The sequence below is a fragment of the Eurytemora carolleeae genome, unplaced genomic scaffold, assembly GCF_000591075.1.
Source record: "Eurytemora carolleeae unplaced genomic scaffold, Eaff_2.0 scaffold1356, whole genome shotgun sequence".
Lineage (NCBI taxonomy): Eukaryota > Metazoa > Arthropoda > Copepoda > Calanoida > Temoridae > Eurytemora > Eurytemora carolleeae.
The window spans coordinates 69050-89507 of record NW_019397244.1 but is presented as its reverse complement, the minus strand read 5'-3'; the positions used below and the strand labels follow the sequence as shown (position 1 = coordinate 89507).

General features: G+C 31.2%; 1 protein-coding gene across 1 annotated transcript; it reads right to left on the bottom strand.

Annotated features, from left to right (window-relative positions):
• Positions 1 to 13: 13 nt before the first annotated feature.
• On the bottom strand, positions 14 to 17029 carry LOC111712995 (uncharacterized; the record flags this gene model as incomplete). Its single annotated transcript, XM_023487768.1, has 8 exons — positions 16936 to 17029; positions 13842 to 13904; positions 11607 to 11677; positions 10487 to 10514; positions 4049 to 4159; positions 2344 to 2393; positions 1132 to 1218; positions 14 to 83 (listed from the first exon to the last, which is right to left on the bottom strand). Coding segments are annotated over exons 1-8 (540 nt in total), but the record flags the coding sequence as incomplete, so codon positions are not given.
• Positions 17030 to 20458: the final 3429 nt, after the last annotated feature.

The window sequence follows — 20458 nt, the reverse complement described above, 5'->3', positions numbered from 1 at the left end:
TAAAAATTCTTACATTTTCAATAGATTCCATCCCAGGCACATTCCATTCAGTCGTAACATGATTACCTTGAGCATCCATCATACTAAATACAAAATATATATTTATGTTTTAATTAATAATCGACTATCCAAATTGCCCAGCTCACAAAGTTACAGATTAAGTTTTAATTACTAATGAGTTCAATAAATATGTTTAATCTATTGGCCAATCTAAAGCAGAAGTTATTAATAAAATAGATAAAGATTTTTCAGAATATCTTCCACCTCCCTCCATTCATTCCTTTGCTTATTTAAAAAATCTGTTGGAGGCTCGTTCACTGCATAGCAGAGACTAGGTCTGCATGGTGGAGGCTTAGTCTGCCAAGCAAATCTGGGAGGCTCGTTTCTGCATAGCAGAGGCTCAAATTGCGTCCTGGCATATTTCATGGATATTTATTTATTTTTAAAAAATAAAGAGACAAAAAATTCTCATTCGAGAAAAAATATCACTTACAATAAAAGAAATTCTTATATTGTTTTAGTAACCTACATATATCCCTTTGTTAAGCTTCGACAGTTTGAGAGAATATACGGCAGCTTCAGTACAATTTTAAGTACAATTACTGAGATTTAGGACTACTATGCTTCTTGTTATAAAATTCTTAGCGGCATAACCCATTAAAAAATGTTTCAATAATTAGGGTGTAACTGAGGGATAACTCTAGGTGGAGAAGATAGTTCTGATCTACGTCCTCAGCTATCTCTAGTAGTCTACCTAATAACTCTAGTGGAGGAGATAGTCCTGATCTACGTCCTAATCTAGGTCTAGTAGTCTACCTAATAACTCTAGGTGGAGGAGATAGTCCTGATCTACGACCTGAGCTAGGTCTAGTAGTCTACCTGATAACTCTAGGTTGAAAGGATAGTCCTGATCTAGGTCCTCAGCTAGCTCTAGTAGTCTACCTGATAACTCTAGGTGGAGGAGATAGTCCTGATCTACGACCTGAGCTAGCTCTAGTAGTCTACCTGATAACTTTAGGTGGAGGAGATAGTCCTGATCTACGACCTCAGATAGGTTTAGCAGTCTATCTGATAACCCTAGGTGGAGGAGATAGTCCTGATCTACTACCTGAGCTAGCTCTAGTAGTCTACCTGATAACTCTAGGTGGAGGAGATAGTCCTGATCTACGACCTGAGCTAGCTCGACTTTGTTCAACAGCACTGCCCAAGGATGCAACACTAAAAACAAAACAAAAATAAAAATGGCTGATTCCTGTCAAACATACAATTTTTTGAACTTTTAAAGAATATCCCTGAATTATTAAGTTTGGAATTCCTGTGAAAATATTTCTAAAAGAATTAATTTTTATCCTTTTAAAGAGACTGTACGCTTATCTTCAAGTGACCCTTCATACAAAGATTGCTCAGCCCGATTCACAACAGAACCCTTGACACATCATCTGATCCCAAATATGGAAGATATTGTCGTTTTTCTAGAATTAAAGTGTTTAATTCTGATGAAACCTATTTTATTTTTCTAAAGTAGAAATGCATCAAACCCACAATTAAAAAAATCGGTTTTCAAAATTATAAACATTGACATCTAAATCATACTTGATCAGACAAAGCTTGTAACTTGTACCATTGTGAATCTTGCAGTGCCCACATAAATTTCAAGAGAAGGTGATCATTTATTCGCCGAAGTGACCCTTATCTAGTCTGTATTTGCTCTAGTTGCTAAAAAATCGGCATGGTACTTGAAATGACGGGTCACTGGAAAAAACACTTTAAGTAAGGGTGATCAATATTTGAACTAAGCTAACAGGGGTTGTGCGGTTTCACTTAAACAAAATATTGGAATTTAAAAAGAAAAAACAAAATCGTCAGTACGGTTGCTAATTGACGATTTAAAATTAGAGAAATCACCGTAAGGCCTCCAAAAAAAATATTTTGAAAAATTTCATATTATAGATCATTTTCTTGAATTCAAATCTGAAAAGCGCCTTTAAAATGTTAAAAAATAAAGGAGTTAAACCAAAATAAAGGTCCAAAAATCTGTTTCTTTTTAAACTTTTTAATGTTTTTGATGGGTTTTCTAGCACTAATTCACTCGCTTTTCAGATTTGAAATCAGCATAAAATTTCCTAGAAAATTATGCATAAAATGACATTTTTAAAAACCTTTTTTTGGCGGGGCCTTTTGGTGGTGTCTTTTCTGATGTTAAAACGTCAATTCGCTACCTTATGGACTATTTTAATTTTTTTCAATTGCACAATTTTTTTTATGCGAAAACGCAAATTAATCACCCTTAACTTACAGTCCATTTAAAATATAATTTTTCGATTTCAATTAATATTGTTTGACCTGTAAAGAGATAAAGAAGAATTAATTCTTGACTTTTTCCCACATCCAACCTGGGGAAAAAAATCAAAATTTAAAATAAAATCAGAAATAGAAATAGATAAAATAATAGATATGAGTGGACATGAAAATGTAATGAAAATTCGGAACTACATAAACAATAGATTTATTATTATAAATATAAAATTATATTTGTTCTTATAAATATATAGTTATATTTGTTCTTATAAATATACAATTATGTTTGTTCTTATAAATACGTAAATACATCAATTTTTTCTTTTATAAAACTTACTTTGAAAGAAAGAAACATGTTTTAATCGATTTAAACAGTTTAAGTAATAATATTTTTTCTAAATAAAATTTTTATTGAAATAATATTAGATAAAACAAATCTGAGGTTTGACATTTAATAATGAATTCAATAGTTTATTAACTCAAGTATAGAGCTAAATTCAAACTTATTCAAAAGTTTCCAATTTCAATACTTTAAATGATTATTAATCTTTCACCAGGAACCGTGTTTAATGAATTAGAGCTAATTCTCTGAACTAACTATACTACCGATTTTAACCGTGAACAAATTAAACATAGATAAGAAATAAAGGAATTTAACCGGCAGTTTAAGTTCATTAAATTCGGTCACTGATTTCAGGAATAGCGAGACATAGTTGAACCGCGTAGACTTAAAACTTTCAGCCAATTTACTTTGTAAATCGTATTTCCCGGATTGTGTCTGTTTAAATTTGCGCATTTTCAAATCAAAAAACGTCGCCATTTTTCCCTAGCAAAATTTTTCTTCTTTAAACTGCCACAAAGCGTCATATCAATCCAGATATGACGCGCGCTGTAGTATTCTTTTGTATCTATCACTCAAACACAACTAGCTCTTTCTGATACAACTCTGTATTCCATGTGTAAATTGTGCATCCCTGATACAACTCTGTATTCCTTAATGTGTATCCCTGATACAACTCTGTATTCCTTAATATGTATCCCTGATACAACTCTGTATTCCTTAATATGTATCTCTGATACAACTCTGTATTCCTTAATATTTATCCCTGATACAACACTATATTCCTTAGTATGTATCCCTGATACAACTCTGTATTCCTTAATATGTNCCTAATTCGACTCAACTCTGTATTCCATAATATGTATTCCTGATACAACTCTGTATTCCTTAATGTATCCCTGATACAACTCTGTATTCCTTAATATGTATCTCTGATACAACTCTGTATTCCTTAATGTATCCCTGATACAACTCTGTATTCCTTAATATGTGTTCCTGATACAACTCTGTATTCCATAATATGTATTCCTGATACAACTCTGTATTCCTTAATGTATCCCTGATACAACTCGAGCTAACTCTTTTCTTCTCTGCACAATAGTTAATGCATGTGAAAACGCAATGAAACAACAATTTATGGTCAACTAACTTATATTTAAAGTAATGATGGGTTTTATAGTACATGTACTGAATTGTATTACATGGTAATGATATGGACTGATAGAGTCTGAGAAACCAATAAATGTAATTAAGGTGCAGATAATGTTAACACGCAGTGTTCAGGTTTACGAATATGGGTTCTGCTACGATATTTATTACACTCGTATTTTTTTAGAAATAATAAAAACAATTTTCCAATATCCAATAATATCATAATAAAAGAGGTTTACAACTTCTATATTATCTCACCTGTCCTACCTCTAGGACAGAATCTCGTTGAATAAGAAAGTCCTCGTCGTCGTCATCCTCGTCCTCGTCCTCTGCAGCAGATAATGTGATGGTTGGTCCGTTGCTTCCCTTCTACAAATTAAAATGTAATTTCGGGGATTTTCAACAAGCCCAGTAAACCCGATAATTCTGTAAGGTTTTTTTAAAAGTCAGAGTTCACAAGAAAAAGGTCAGAATAAGAATGCACTAACAGTATATTGTTATCAATTAGCTGCAGTACAGTATGATTTACATCTCTATAAATAAAAACAGTCATCTTTTCCGTCTTTTCATAATCGCATGTCTACATCACCCCGGATTAACCAGAGTTCGGTTTCTTCTATTTGAAATTATACGCGTTTTGGTTTATATTTTAACAATCTTTAAACGTACGGATTTGTTTGTTTAATGCTTTTTATTTAAAACGTGTATGCCGAAAAAAAAGTATCTAAGAAAGAAGGCTGAAAAATTATGTTTAATAGGGGAAAATGTGATCGAAAGTCATAGCTTTCTGGAATATTGACAGAACCGTTAAATCCACGTGACATTTAATAAACCATCTAATTTAAACTAAAAAACCTTGAACTTTGTGAAACCAAAAAGGGTAAAATGTGTAAAAACCAAATTAGAAGAATTTCCAACATTCTAACAATGTTTGTTAACAAGGATAATTGAATGAAAATTAGTTCAGAGCTGGAAACAATTCTGGTGGATAACCAATAATCCCGATCTCGATATCCACTGTGGACAATTCTGATGTTCTGCATAATCCTCTCTTTTTGGATATCCCTTCTGGATTCCGACCAACGAACGTTCTCACATTAATTTCCCGGCTTCTGATTGGCAGTTCGGTTTCTGCAAACAACACTCTGATTGGTTGAATTTAGATACTTTCCTGGATGTCACATAAAGACTAAATTAATCTGCAGATTAACAAAAGATGAGATTAAGCATTAATCTAGAGTTTTCAACTCAGTTAGGAGAGTTAGGAGTTAATTTTGGATCTGATTTAACTTCGTTTGATTAGCATTTATATTGTTAATATAAGAATGAACTAAAGGAATTGAGTCTTCGCCACAAAATCAAATTTTCTAATCCCTGCAATCTTAACAACCTTTGATAATGTAAACCTGTTTTATTTCAAGCTTAGATTATTTGATGCAGCAGAATTAATAATTTGAAATATCTAAGGTCTACAACATTGGAATGCACAGATATAGGGTATAGAGAACTTCTCAAAAGAGTACATTATACCCACATTTTCAATTTTAATATTTGGGAGTGTAAAAGTAATAAAGAAACCACCATTTGATTGAGTAGCATGTCCGAATTTAAACTTCTACCTTGGATTAAAAAACGATGAAAAAAATATCGTCATTTATTTTTCTTAAACGTATCAAATGGCAATTTCCCTGCATTTTCTATTCTGCAAAAACCCACTTGTCACTGCACCTCAATTTGAAAACAAAGGTGTACATGGTACTTTTGTAAATCTAACGTGACATTCTGTAAATCGAGCTTCACTTGAAATTACATCTACAGTCCCTTTCCCGAAAACTTTCAAAACAACACTCTGAAAACTTGAAAGTAAACATGAACTTAGAATGAAGTGTGTATGGGCCTGCTTGCAACTTGTAACCATAAACCTTTCTCCCTTTACAAGTACTAGACTAGGAAGATAGAAATGTCAAGGTCACGATGTTAACGGGATCATTTTATAGAAACATGAAAGCTGGTTTAATTTTTACAAAGATGGGAAGATTTTCTTTAACCCTATCCCGATGGGGGGGGGGGGTGGAGTATCCCCCCCCCCGTCTTCTTCTTCATTACTTTATAAAACTAAAACACTCAAACAAAATATTTAGTTTTCCAACTTCCAACTTCCAAGTACACAACACAAATCGTCAAACAATAAATATTGCATGTTTTTAATTATACCTTCTCTTATCAAAGAGATATTTGAAAGGACAATTATGCCTGCTCAAACCTCTACGTACAATGTAACCAAACAAATATTTATTCTCATAATTGTGCGTAAAAATAGATTTAATGAAGCTACGAGGTCACAAAATCGTATCAGTATTTGACACTAGTAAGTCTAGTTTTCAGGGACATTTTGAAAGATAATTTATTTTTATATGTGGTCCTAGCTTCTCAACTAAAATAATGTGTTTAGATTTTTTGAGAAACCAATGAGAAAAATATATTAAAACTAGGCTACCAGGGCGCTTTGCGCCCATCTGCTACTTCAACTTTTAATTATTGCTCAATCTTTCAGCAATTATTCTTCTATGAAACAATAATAAAACAATTGTTGCTGATTTACGATTTTTTTTCGTGGATTTTCAAAATTTTACGAAAATATTTTTTTTGTTGAAAACATATATTGTAACTCTGAGCATCCAAAAAACTACCCTGGGCCCTGGGGTTATGTGAGGTCCTACACAAAGTTTGGGCCGGATTGCGGTTAAGTAGTTTTTGACATTTATTGGATACAAACGGACAAACAATCAGACAAGCAAAGTATATATTTAGATAACGGAAAAATACACAAGAACAATGAAAAACTTATGGTTCAGCAAAACGAGTTTGAATATGAAAATAAAAAGGCTGAATATATTCAGATCAATTTTCAGTCATGAACTTTGCCCTTGGTTAATTATTCATTCTAAGCCGGAAAAGATTTAACGAATTAGTTTGAAAGTTCCTCTTTTAATCTATAGACTTGAATTATTAATGTAACCACTGAGTCAACTCATTTCTTTCTTTCTTCTTTACTAATTTGTAATTATAAAAATCAACGACTCTTCGATATATTTTCATTGGACACTCCTGTATGCCAAGTCCATTAGCGCCTGATCCAATCAGGGTTCAGTTATGTGTTTGTTGTCTATTCTCAACCAATAGAAATAGTATGGCGGTAACATCTATCTTTCTATCTATCTCATTATCCAATCAGAGATATGAATCCTTCAATCCGCGCTATCAGTAAATGGCAATGTTTACTTCTACTGAAACTATGGTGTAGAGTACTCCATGCCTGATTCACAACAGTACCCTTTAAACCTTTAACCACAGAGTAGAAAAATATATTATCAGATAAAAAATGAGGAAAGTATCGTTGTTTTAATACAGTTTAATCCAGTTTAATACAGTTTAATCCAGTTTAATCCAGTTTAATACAGTTTAATACAGTTTAATCCAGTTTAATCCAGTTTAATCCAGTTTAATCCAGTTTAATCCAGTTTAATACAGTTTAATCCAGTTTAGTACAGTTTAATCCAGTTTAATACAGTTTAATCCAGTTTAATCCAGTTTAATCCAGTTTAATCCAGTTTAATCCAGTTTAGTACAGTTTAATCCAGTTTAATACAGTTTAATACAGTTTAATCCAGTTTAATACAGTTTAATACAGTTTAATCCAGTTTAATACAGTTTAATCCAGTTTAATCCAGTTTAATACAGTTTAATCCAGTTTAATACAGTTTAATTCAGTTTAATACAGTTTAATACAGTTTAATCCAGTTCAATCCTGTAATTGGGAAACTTTGAAAGAAGTTATGAATTGAATGTCGTATTCTTAACTCATTGATAATAGAATAGAGCTCTTTAAAACTGGTCCCGTATATTCATGGCTATCTATTTATTTTTATAAGTACTGAGATTAAGGTATAATAGTCTAAATCCCATTGAAACACTGTAAAGACGACATTTGATAAAATTCTTTCGATTACTCCGAAGTACTAGGTTAAACTGTATCTTAACAAGTCAATATCTCATTTTATCCCCACTGCATAACTTGAAACGGAAACTTCAAAACTACTTTTATCTGGATCCGCATTTGACACTTATCAATCTTTCAGATAAAAAAATCTTTTTATTATATTTGCTATATCAAAGGTTTAATGATACCGTTGTGACTTGTGAGTCAGTGACATAACTCTTTAAATTACGTTAACAGTCCCTTTAAATGCATTCAAGAGAATTTTAAGTATTACATCGCATATAAATCGCTTTGTAATGTTGTGATAAAGTTATTACAAGCATTGAGTTCTCTTTGAGTAAAATTATTTGTTTAAAACTGGAATTCAAAGTTAGATAATTAACCAGAAATTATACTTACAGTTGATCAAAGTATTTAGAATTATGCAATAGTTATAGTTTCAGTAGATTTAAATATCTTCATTCATTGCTAGCGCCGATTGAAGGATTCATCTATCTGATTGGATAATAAGATAGATAGAAAGATAGAGGTTACCGCCATACTATATATTTCTATTGGTTCAGAATAGACAACAAACACATGACTGAACCATGATTGGATCAGGCGCTTTCATGGACTCGGCTACAGGAGTGTATAATACAAGGTGTCCCACGAAACAAGAAAGTTGGTAAATAATTTAAAATGTCAACTTCCATTTTTTTTTAAGTAGTATAATACCAAAGACAATAATAAAATTTTATATAGAAGCCATAATATAGTAAAATTAATTTCATAGTAAAATATATTTTGGCAAAAGATTTTTTAAACGAAATAAACTGTATACAGCCTTTAATATCTAATACAGTGTATGGAAGCCGACATTCAAAACTATTTACCAACTGTCATGTTTCGTGGAACACCCTGTAGCTTGTTGCTTATAAATGCAGCAATTCATGTATTACAGATTAAATATTGAAATTACCACGATATTTTGAAAGTTGAATAGCCAGAATAAGTTATATCACAAAACAAATCTTCATTTAAAAAAGAATTATAGAACCGTTATTTAGCCTAAACTAAATATTTTTTCTATGAGTTTTTAAAATATTTTCGGGTTTGATTTTACAATTTTCCAAAATTGTAATTATTTGAATAAAAAAAATCTTTTAATTATAAGTAAAACCAAGTAAAAAGTAATGATTTTAAATCTTAATTGACATAATTTGTTGACAACCTACTCCCTGAGTACAGAATGTAGATACATAATATCACTTAATATTACCAGAGTAACCAGAGCTAACACCTCTTGTATTGGATATACCCTTTATCCCGATTGTCAAAGCTCGATATCCACTGTGGAGTGGATACTTTCAATTTCTGCTAAATCCTCGCTATTGGATATATCCCTGCTATTGGATATATCCCTGCTGGATTCCGACCAATGAGAGTTCTATCTTTGATTGCAAGATTTCCAGGATTCTGATTAGATGTTTGGTTCCTGCAATTGATACTCTACTTGATTGCATTTCAGGCACTATCCTTGACATAATGTAAGATTAAATAATCCGCATATTAAAAACATTGATCTTGATATCCGCGATACTAAAGTTTTCAGCTCTGANTCAAAAGTATTTTCATTGTCTGAATGTATAACACTGAATAATAGTTAGTTAATTGTATTCAGGATTATTTAATTAATATATTTAACATTTTTGTATAATCATTAGTCAAGTAGCCCTCTATGTAGTATATTTAAGTTAACAGGACTGTAATGTCAAGTCACAACAATATACTATTAAATACTTTTTCTGATCAACTCGACTATTTAAATTAGATATCCATGTACGTATTTATAGTAAAAACTATTTTTCCATTTGTGGTTTCTCTACAGTGAAACCCAGAAAATTCTGGAATAGGAAGACGACCTGAAAACGTAAGTTATGAATTTAAATAGGCAAATGAATGTATACAGACCGAATTCACTTATTAAGTAATTAAATACGTTACTATTGAAACTGTTTGCTTCAGTATTTTATTAATATCGTCTTCATATTTCACAGTTTTCTGGTTATCAACGTTTCTTCAACAAAATTGATCAGGTCAGATTAAGGTTTTGAATGGCATGCTCATCTCTCAAATACAGGGCCTCACTTTAATTACAACGACGACCTGTAATTAAAATAAATACTCAGTCTGCTCAATATGTTTAAACATTTTCTTTTTTCTAAACGTTTACTCCTAATTTATTTCTAGTAGAAGACAGCTTTTTAATTAACTGCTTCACGGAATACATAAATTTTCTTCCCGTGTGTATACTGATACATATTTTTAAACAAATTCAATAGTTACAAATATATCTCCCTTCTGATGACCCATAAAACAGTGGAATAGGAAGACGACATTTCGACTCACGACAGCGTTTTAAATAAACACGACAATAGTACAATGCACACAGATCAATTTTATTTAAAAAGCTACTGATAAAATGATTTGCTTTATTGCAAAAAAGATTATACAAATTTTGTTTTCTTATTTATAATATTTATGGGGATAATTCTAGTTTTAGTATTGCAGTGAAAACAAAACCTATTGTAAACAATTCCTAACGTTCTGGGGGAAGGGCTGAGGGATGTGAATGGGGGGGGGGTTGAAAAAGGGTTAAGAATTAACAAATGTTTTTATAACAAAACTGGGAACCCTGTTTTTTGTTGACTAACCTTATTTCTGTTTTTCTCTATCTGCTGTCTGCAAAAAGTAGAAATATGAGATTTCATGCATTTTCAAACGACCTTGATTTTTTTGCTCAGTCAGCTATTTTCAATTTAATGTTAAATGTTTCGGAAATTTAGGGAAAATTAATTTATTGTTCAGCACTGAATTTATAGACAAGGAAAAGAAAAGGAAGAATTTTAATCCTTCTGAATAATATTACCAACCCATATTTTAATACATCAGTGAGAACCAGAATACTGTGAACTAGGAAGACGACTTTTGAGTTTACACTGCATAATTACTGTGTTTCATGAACTACCTTGAGTTTAAAACTCATCTTCCTATTCCACAGTTTTATGGTTCGTCCTGTATAAGTACTTGGAGTTTTTGTATGTTCAACTTTCCTTCTTTCGCTTTGATTTTACAAGAACAATAGAGAAATTAAAGTAATAAAACACTTAAATATTTATTTTTGAAAGAATGAAAACTCAGGGAAAAATTGTCAAAATGCAAACTCAACACTTGGAATCAAGTTCTCGTTATACAAAATTCTCTTTGGATTTTAAAGTGACACAATTTGGAACAGACAACTTAAAGGGACTGTAAGCGAATAATTACAAGATACCCTATCTTAAAGAGAATAACATGCTCGATTTACAACGGTACCCTTGAAAACTTTCTCTGATCAAGTATGAATTAGATATTTATGTTTAATTGTTTCTTTAAACTGTTTATTTTCTTTGCTTAAATGAAAAAATGGATAAATTATTGGAAATAAACACTTTTCGAATCTTGATCAGTTAAAGAATTATAGGTTACGTACTGTTGTGATTTGGGCATTGCCAGCTTTACATGTATTAGACGTCCAAAAATTAACTTCAGAATTTCAGAGATTGCCTGTCGCTTAAGATGGGTTTCCCAATGATATCCTTTTCTTAAAAATATATTTTTGATGACTTTTCTTGATGCTATCTTTCGACTTTTTTCGAGGAGACCTGTATTAAAAAAATCTTTAGGAGTTTGCATTATTAGAATTTGGGCTCTGGGAAGTTTGCCGGCATGCTAAAAGTCTTCCCGGAGTTTGTCGTGATCAGAGACATCTAGCGACAAAATCATAATTCTCTCCTGTAGGCCTGGGGAGCAGGAGAACCAATTATCCGTTGACGATCAGGCATTCCCACTCCCAGACCCAGGCTCTAAAAATGATAAGTTAAATTACGTTTTTTCATAAACAATATTTTGTTTGTTATATTTCAGCTTTAATTTTTATGAAAAGGAGAATCTTTTTTTATGTCTTAAATAAATAGAAAACGTAACAAGTCCTTTAAAACGAATTAGATACCAGTCCCTGTATACCCTGTAATATCCAATCCTCGGATTAACAAAAGTTCTTCTTATGAAATACTAATACTTCTATTAAACAGGATCACTCATATTCTTTCATAAAATGAAAGAATAAAAGAAAATACAACTTGCCAAAATCAAGCATAATACTCTTTGGTAAAATCTTTTTATTCTTTAACATAAAATAAAACTCTATAATTTGCTTTTGTATTAATTGTTTTCTACTCTTCTACAAGGATAATTTTAAAAAGAGTATTATTAATTCTTTAAAAGGTTTAAAAACCCCTCCTTAAACAAGCCGTCCCCCCACCTCCCCCTCCCCTCGATTTACGAAAAAGTTCGTTAATTAGATCGACCCCCCAACCACCACTTTAAACACATACATCTAAACAGTTTGTTTTTAATCTTTGTGATAGAAAAAATCTTAAGGAATAATAATTGTCTTAAAACATTTTTATAAAGTAAATATTTGCATACAATCTTTTTTTCCATCTCATAATATGAGTTCGTTTCCTTGATGCCCATTTGACAGCCCAATTTTTTTTAAAATAATCTTTATTGTTTGTTTATTTTCTTGTTGGTTTAAACAATTTTTAATTTTTTTTTAGCGATTTTGATGGTTACTATATCGTTAGAACTGACGAGGGTCAACCCAGACCGAAATATATTTTCGATGAATGTGGAACTAACATCTACTGTTTTTACTCTACAGAGGTTTAGTCCATCACCTTCACCGAATTTTAAAAGATAATTTTATAAGCTAATAATCATTTTAAAAACAATTCTTACAAATTACGACAAAAGTGTTAATAAAACAAATTAAAGGTTCAGCTAAAATATAAAAAAAAACCTACAGATGCCCTTTTCAACATTATCAAAATATAATTTAATAATTTTATCCCAGCTTTCTTTTCATTGTTCTGAGTAAATCTTTTTTGTTCCGTGCATGATGCACAGACAAGTTAAATGTATTGTAAAGATACGAAGTAATAAAAAAATCTATAAATTAATACTTCTTTTTTTGAGATATTCAGTCGTACTGTCTGTATCGTACTGTCTGTATCGTACTGTCTGTATCGTACAGTCTGGACTACACAGTGTAGAGCAAGGAGATATTGAATAGAAGGAGGGGGCGACAGGGTTTCCGTACACTTTGCTGTGACGTTTTTGGACTGCTGAAGAACTAGTTTTTGCGTAACAATAATAACAAAGGCAGCCGATCTAATTAATGTAAACAAACATGAGTTAGTAAACTGTGAAAGTAGTATTATCTTGTTAAAAAAGATTGAAAAAGTTAAGGATTTTAGTTTTATACAAAAAGGAACTTATTACAGCGACATTTTCAATCAAATTCAACGTCATCCTGCCCCCCCCCCCCCCCCCCCATTTAAATACGCCAGAGATGCTAGATGTCTGTTTATCATTTGCGTTATTGTTTACAATCTTTATTATTGTTGTTTAGCAAAAACTAGTTCTTCAGCAGTCCAAAAACGTCACAGCAAAGTGCACGGAAACCCTATCGCCCCCTCTTTCTATTCAATATCTCCTTGGTGATAGAGCAAGGTTGTTTACTACGGTTTCTTATTGTCGATGCGCTCCAATGTATTGAAAATTTCGTCTTCTACGTAGACGAACGTAATATTCATAAATGACGTCACTAACTAATCCCTACACTTGCCTCTAGAATTGTTAACATTTATTACTTAGAAGACGACATTTCCCGAAAGTATGCAAACCTTAATAAACACCCTTGGTGTAAAGTCGACCCAGTACGTTTAATTTAGCATGGCAAGGTTACTTTGCATTATGTTTCATTCTATACAATCAGAGCTGAAAACTTTAAAATGGGATATCCTTAATCCCGATCGGTTAACTAATCTGGAGATTAATAACAAGTGGAAAACAAGAAATATTTAATCTCGAGATTAAGAAAAAGATTGGATCAATCATTAATCCCGATATTCACCATTCAAAAGTTCCAAGCTCAGTTCCTTTAATGTGATAAACTACACTGACCTGAGTTCTAAGACTTTGTTTTGAATCCCGTCGTTTTCCTTCTAAGGGTGGAAGGGAGTGAACCTAAAAACAATTAAATGTTTTACTTTATATGTATTACATTGGTTGGAAAAAATCTCCCCCCCCCTAAAATGACATTGTTGATTGAAACTTTAAACATTTAGAATATCTGTGGGGTTTCGATCTGATCCACGTGTTAAAATTATATTTGATTTGCAGATTAATATCTCAATACAGAATTGAATAATACTAAATCAGCTAAAACGAATTTATTTCTTTTTAAATGTTTAAAACAAAAAACCTCGAGGCTTTCAATTTAAATGACATATACTTCAGAAAAATATTTTTATCATACCTATAATTATGGGCAAAAACAATTGAACCCTTAAAAGTTGGATTAATCATAAATTATAACCATTTCTGTTGCAAGATTGTAAAATTAATCAAATCTAGATTAAAATGCTTAAAATAATTATACTTTATATTTCATTCTGATTTGATCTTAATCATAATTATTCTCTATTCAAATTGTAGAGATGACAGTGCAAGATAAGTTTAGTTAATCAAATTAAATTTAAATAATGTGCAATATCTGAGTTTGAAGAGTTCAAACAATTAATGAAATAAGGAAAACCATCTTGTTTTATAAACAGTGGTCGTCGTATACTTCAATACAATAACAAAGATTTAATTTATCTCAGTTTTAATTTCTAGCAAGGTTTAATACCGCAGCTCAGTCATATATTTTAGTACTTCATTTGTTCTTTGTATATACTTCATGTGTACTTCCGTGTGTACTTTATGTGTACTTCCGTGTGTACTTTATGTGTATAACTTTCATGGGTACTTCATATGTTCTTCATTGGGGTGTACTTCCATATGTCACCATATGTGTACTTCATGTGATCTAAACTTCTAAATGTGTACTTCCTTTCCCACACTGCTGTGATTGAAATGCAAGGAAAGCTATTTCATTGGTGTACGCATCTTATGTACTACAGTGTACTGTCTCTGGGCGGAAAAGTAAACAAAAGACGGATGTCGAAGCCTGACATAGGATTCATCTATCATTTACAAATAAAATCAATGAAATATTCTGGTCAAAGGAAACTATTATGTGAATTATCAAAATGATCAAAATGTAATGCTTTTAACCTCCTTGGATACTAAACGAACACTGATACACCCGTTCTTGTTTACAAATTCCGCCCAGAAAGAACTGGTTTTAATGTACGCAGAGTATACGCAACTGCAATTAACTTTCCTTGCATTATAACCTTGAAAATCATATTCAAACATAGGAACCAAAAAAAAATAAACTTAATATTATTTATGTTTTCCTACAGCCAATTAATTACCCGAATTAATGTGACAAAATAAAAAAGTTAACAGCTTGACTTTGTTTACATGTTTGTCTCTGCAGAATAAAAATGTTGTTGGCAATAAAGCTTAAACAGGAAGTCTATTGACGTAAAGGCTCAACACTGTATATTGACGTAAAGGCTGACCGCTGTATATTGACGTAAATGCTGATCACTTTATATTGACGTAAAGACTGACTACTGTATATTGACGTAAAGGCTGACCACTGTATATTGAAGTAAAGGCTGACCACATTATATTGACGTAAAGACTGACTACTGTATATTGACGTAAAGGCTGACCACTGTATATTGAAGTAAAGGCTGACCACTGTATATTGAAGTAAAGGCTGACCACTGTATATTGAAGTAAAGTCTGACCACTGTATATGGACGTAAAGGCTGACCACTGTATATTGAAGTAAAGGCTGACCACTGTATATTGAAGTAAAGGGTGACCACTGTATATTATAGTAAAGAAAAAAGAAGATACATATATTGCATTAAAATTTCATAAATTATATAAAATGTTTTTAAGTCTTAAAAAGGAAATTATATAATAATATAACCCATGTTTATTGACTGATGAGGATCGAGAGATCTGAAACAATTTGTATTAATAAATATGAAAACTGAGAAGCTGTTCTGATTATTGCTTTATAGTTAATAATATAATATATATATATAATATATACATAAAGGCTGACCACTGTATATTGAAGTAAAGAAGAAAGAAGATAAATATTTGATCTGAGCTAAATATCTTTATTTCTCTATTACACGGTCTTATAGGTTTAAATCAAGAAACTATCATACAAAAGTTCAATATAATATACAAAATACAAACACAAAAATATTATTCATTTTAACCTATGCACAAAAAATTCTCAGGTTAAAAAATATTTTTAAACTTTCTAGATATTTATGAAAACCTGATCTGAGCTAAATATCTTTATTTCTCTATTACACGGTCTTAGGTTTAAATAAAAGATCTGTCACAGAAACGTTCAAAATAAAATACAAAATACAAACACAAAAATATTATTCATTTTAACCTATGCACAAAAAAAATTTTTTATATATTCTGGCCAATAGACCCTAGAGAGTTCGATTTATCAATTTTATTATAACTTGTCGGAATGGTATCTAAAGTTGTGGCTCGAGCCACTGAATCGTACAATTTAGTTGGTTTTTGAATTTTTGAAAATCATTTTATTTGGGCCAACTGGTTCTCATTATTTATTGAGAACAAATCTTTGGTCCACTTGATAATTTATTTATTTTTGATATTTAGCAACAAATTGGAATTAAGAAATTACTTCAAATCTTTTTTTTTTGATAATTCATCGAGGACAACAAAGTTTATAAAAAACAAATGCAATAATCTATTTTTCGTCTTTGCTCTTAAAATTGACGGAAATATTCAACATTTGAACAGCTTAAAAATTATACCTTAACAAAGGAATTATGTATATTTCACAAACTTTCTAATTGGTTTAAACTTTTAACATTTTCCAACTTAGATATATCCAAGTTAGGCGACTTTGGGTTGCAAAGATATAAGTTTTAGACAATCTGAGTTTGTGACAAAACTCAATTCCTCTTACGATATCTGCGTCTAATTCAAAGGTTCAAAATGGAAGACCAAATTTCTTCCACGAAATAATGCCGCGCAGAACAAAGACGATGCAAAAGTCGTCACTGAATCCCCTGTTTAATGGGAGAATCTGTACCTTCTTCTTCTGTCCCATGTGATGGTTTGATCTGGTGGATCTACTACTCCGACCCGACATTGTTCATAATGTGCATACTAAACACTTGCAAACATATTCTGAAATATATATAATCTGCATACTACACTTGCAAATATATTCTGAAATATATATAATCTGCATACTACACTTGCAAATATATTCTGAAATATATATAATCTGCATACTACACTTGCAAATATATTCTGAAATGTATATAATCAGTATACTACACTAACAAATATATTTTGAAATATATTTAATCTGCATTCTACACTTGCAAATATATTTTGAAATATATATAATCTGCATACTACACTTGCAAATATATTATGAAATATATATAATCTGCAAATTACACTACGAAATATCTTTTAAAAAATACATGACATATACTGTTAATCTTAAATTGTACACACCTACTTTATTACTATTGTCTTGCCGGGACCCAGCTTTGACTGGAAACATACAGTTTAGCCCAGAATTTTAAAGACATCGAAAGAATTATAAAATGTGCTCTTGATTTTTTTTACTATTATGCCTGTATCTCAGTAATTGTAAAAATAAATAAATAGCCATGAAGTATGAAGGAACAGTTTTAAAGAGCTTCATAAGATTATTAAATGAGAAAACTAAATATCTGTATTTATGTTTAGAAAACGACATTTTGTAAATTATTCCAGTTTCTCCGTCGGCCTGGGTTCAACTGTAAAACAATTAAACCCACTTAATTCATGATTTCTAAATTAAACCGGATTTCGCCATAAATATTTGGATTTTTGCAAATCTGCTTTATTTTTGTTAGAGTAGAGCCTAAGGGCACTTTAAGAGGTGTTTCATGTTTAGATAAATAGGTATTACAGCAAGTAAATAGGTTGGAGGTTCAAAAACAGCAAGTTAATAGAGTGGGGGTTCCAAAACAATAAGTAAATAGAGTGGGGGTTCTAAAACAGCAAGTATATAGAGTGGGGGTTCCAAAACAGCAAGTAAATAGAGTGGGGGTTCAAAAACAGCAAGTATATAGAGTGGGGGTTCCAAAACAGCAAGTTAAAAGAGTGGGAGGTCTCAAAACAGCAAGTAAATAGATTGGGGGGTCTCAAAACAGCAAGTAAATAGAGTGGGGGGTTCTAAAACAGCAAGTAAATAGGTGGGGGTTCCAAAACAGCAAGTAAATAGAGTGGGGGTTCCAAAACAGCCAGCAAATAGAGTGCGGGTCCCAAAACAGCAAGTAAATAGAGTGGGGGTCCCAAAACAGCAAGTAAATAGAGTGGGGGTTCCAAAACAGCCCCCCTCCCCCTCCCTGTGTTTGAGTTACAGGACACGTCAGTGAAGTGTAAAGACGACTTTCAGGCTGAAGATATGACTATAAATGGTCCAATAAGCATGGTTCGCGGCAATTGTACATTTTAAACAGACTCATTTCACTTAATTAGTGATTTAATTAATGTCTAGTTGAACTGTTTGTTTTGTAAAACCATCAAATAAAATTAAGTCGTCTTCCTATTTCAGAGTTTTTGGTTATCACTGTAGTTTTTGGATCATTTTTGGGGCCTTTTTATATTTTTGGCTCTGAAAAAATTTTTGCTTAAAAACTTCTCAAAAGCAAACCAAATGAAAGCACACCCTAAATCGGGACTTGGGCAATTTAAACTTGCGAAATCGATCAAAGTCCAATTTTAAATCATGCAAAAATTATTTGCAACATACCTTCATTATTTATGCATTAAATTTACCACTGATTTGGTTTGTTCCGTTTATTCTTAGTACTCTGGTGAATGACGTCATATTATTGAAAACAAATTGAAACCTTTAAATAAACACAAATAATCAATATTTAAAGAATTGAAAAAAAATGCTGACACTGTAATATTTATTTAGTATTATTTACTCTACAAGTAGATTTACAGAAGAACGTATTTATTGTTATTAATATTTTGTGATATATTACCATCAACTAGCTAAAGCAGCCTATAGGTATAGTTTGTATCAAATAAACGCCAAAATAGCTAAATCTATTAGGCACAAGGGGCCAGGGAAAGTTTAAGGGGAACTGAAAATAAAATTAGATTTTAAAGATCTAATAACTCCAATGACATATACAGAAACATCTGTGAAATCTTGATATTTTGTAGTTTTATAATTTAATAAATAATGTTTAAATATATTAATGATTTAAGCTTAAATTTGAATAAATGAAAAAAAAAATTGCAAAAACGCACACCCCTAGTTTTATGCTAATGGACTAACTGGGCAAGGTTAAAATTCTGTTGTTTCTCGAGCTATTTAAAAGAATTCCGTAAATGTACACAAAATATTTTTAAAAACTTAAAATTCCAAGTTTTCGAAAAAAAATTTAAAACTAATAAATTAAAAACTATGACATTTTATTTTTGAACGACTTTAAACTAGATGAGTTTAAAGTAAGGACTGAATGCTAACCCCTCATTAATTTAAAATCTTCTTTGTGTTGTGATGGTAATGGTTTATTATCTCATACTAATATTTATTTTCAAAAAATCAATTTATCTTCAAAATAAAAAAGCTCTATGTTCATATGTTAGCAATAACTAGCCAAACAGATTGACCAAATTAGCTTATTTTTTTTTGAGGAAACCCATGGCTGCCCTGGGATAGGCTAAATGTTTTAATTGTTTTTAAAATTCCACGGGCAAGGCCGGGCACTTCAGCTAGTGTATAATATCTATTGCAACTCATTGACTATTTTAAGGTTAAAGACGACCTTTAGTCCACAATTTTCTGACTTCTACTGTATATTAAAATATAGAGAATGTGTAGAGCGTATAACCCCGAGGTTTTTACGTAAACTGTAACCTACTCATGTACTAACCATTGATATACAATTATACAGACAAGGATTTTAAACGTATAGAAACCATTGATATACAATTATACAGACAAGGATTTCAAACATAAAGAAGCCATTACTATTCAATTATAAAGACAAGGATTTTAAACATAGACCAACCAATTGATAAACTGTTATACAGACCTGGGTTTCAAACATTGAATAACTATTGATAGACATTAAATTAAAACATACCATCGACATTTTACATTCAGATGTTAATTCATGCCACAGACCAGCCAACATTTGTGGCTAAATATTCGCGACACGTCCCAGCTTTTACATAACAATTATTTTTTTAGCATTTTCGTCAATGTTACGTTGCATTGCAAATACCTTTTAAACAACACTAATTTATCTTTTTTAGACAGTTCAAAATTTTAACAGTTCAACTTGTTGGTATCTGAATAGGTTTAACAGAGGATGGAATTTATTTTAGCACATTAACCCTAAAAATTCTTCCATTAAGATTAAGTATCACCTGCTTCTCCTCCTCTCATATTTGTAAGAGGAGGGAGTATTTTTATTTGAATTTACTTCATTTTGTTTTAATATTTGTCTATACCAAAAACCTGCAAATAATTTTACTGTTTCGTAAAACACTGCTTATCCAGTGTTTATTGTTTTTCTCATCAACTG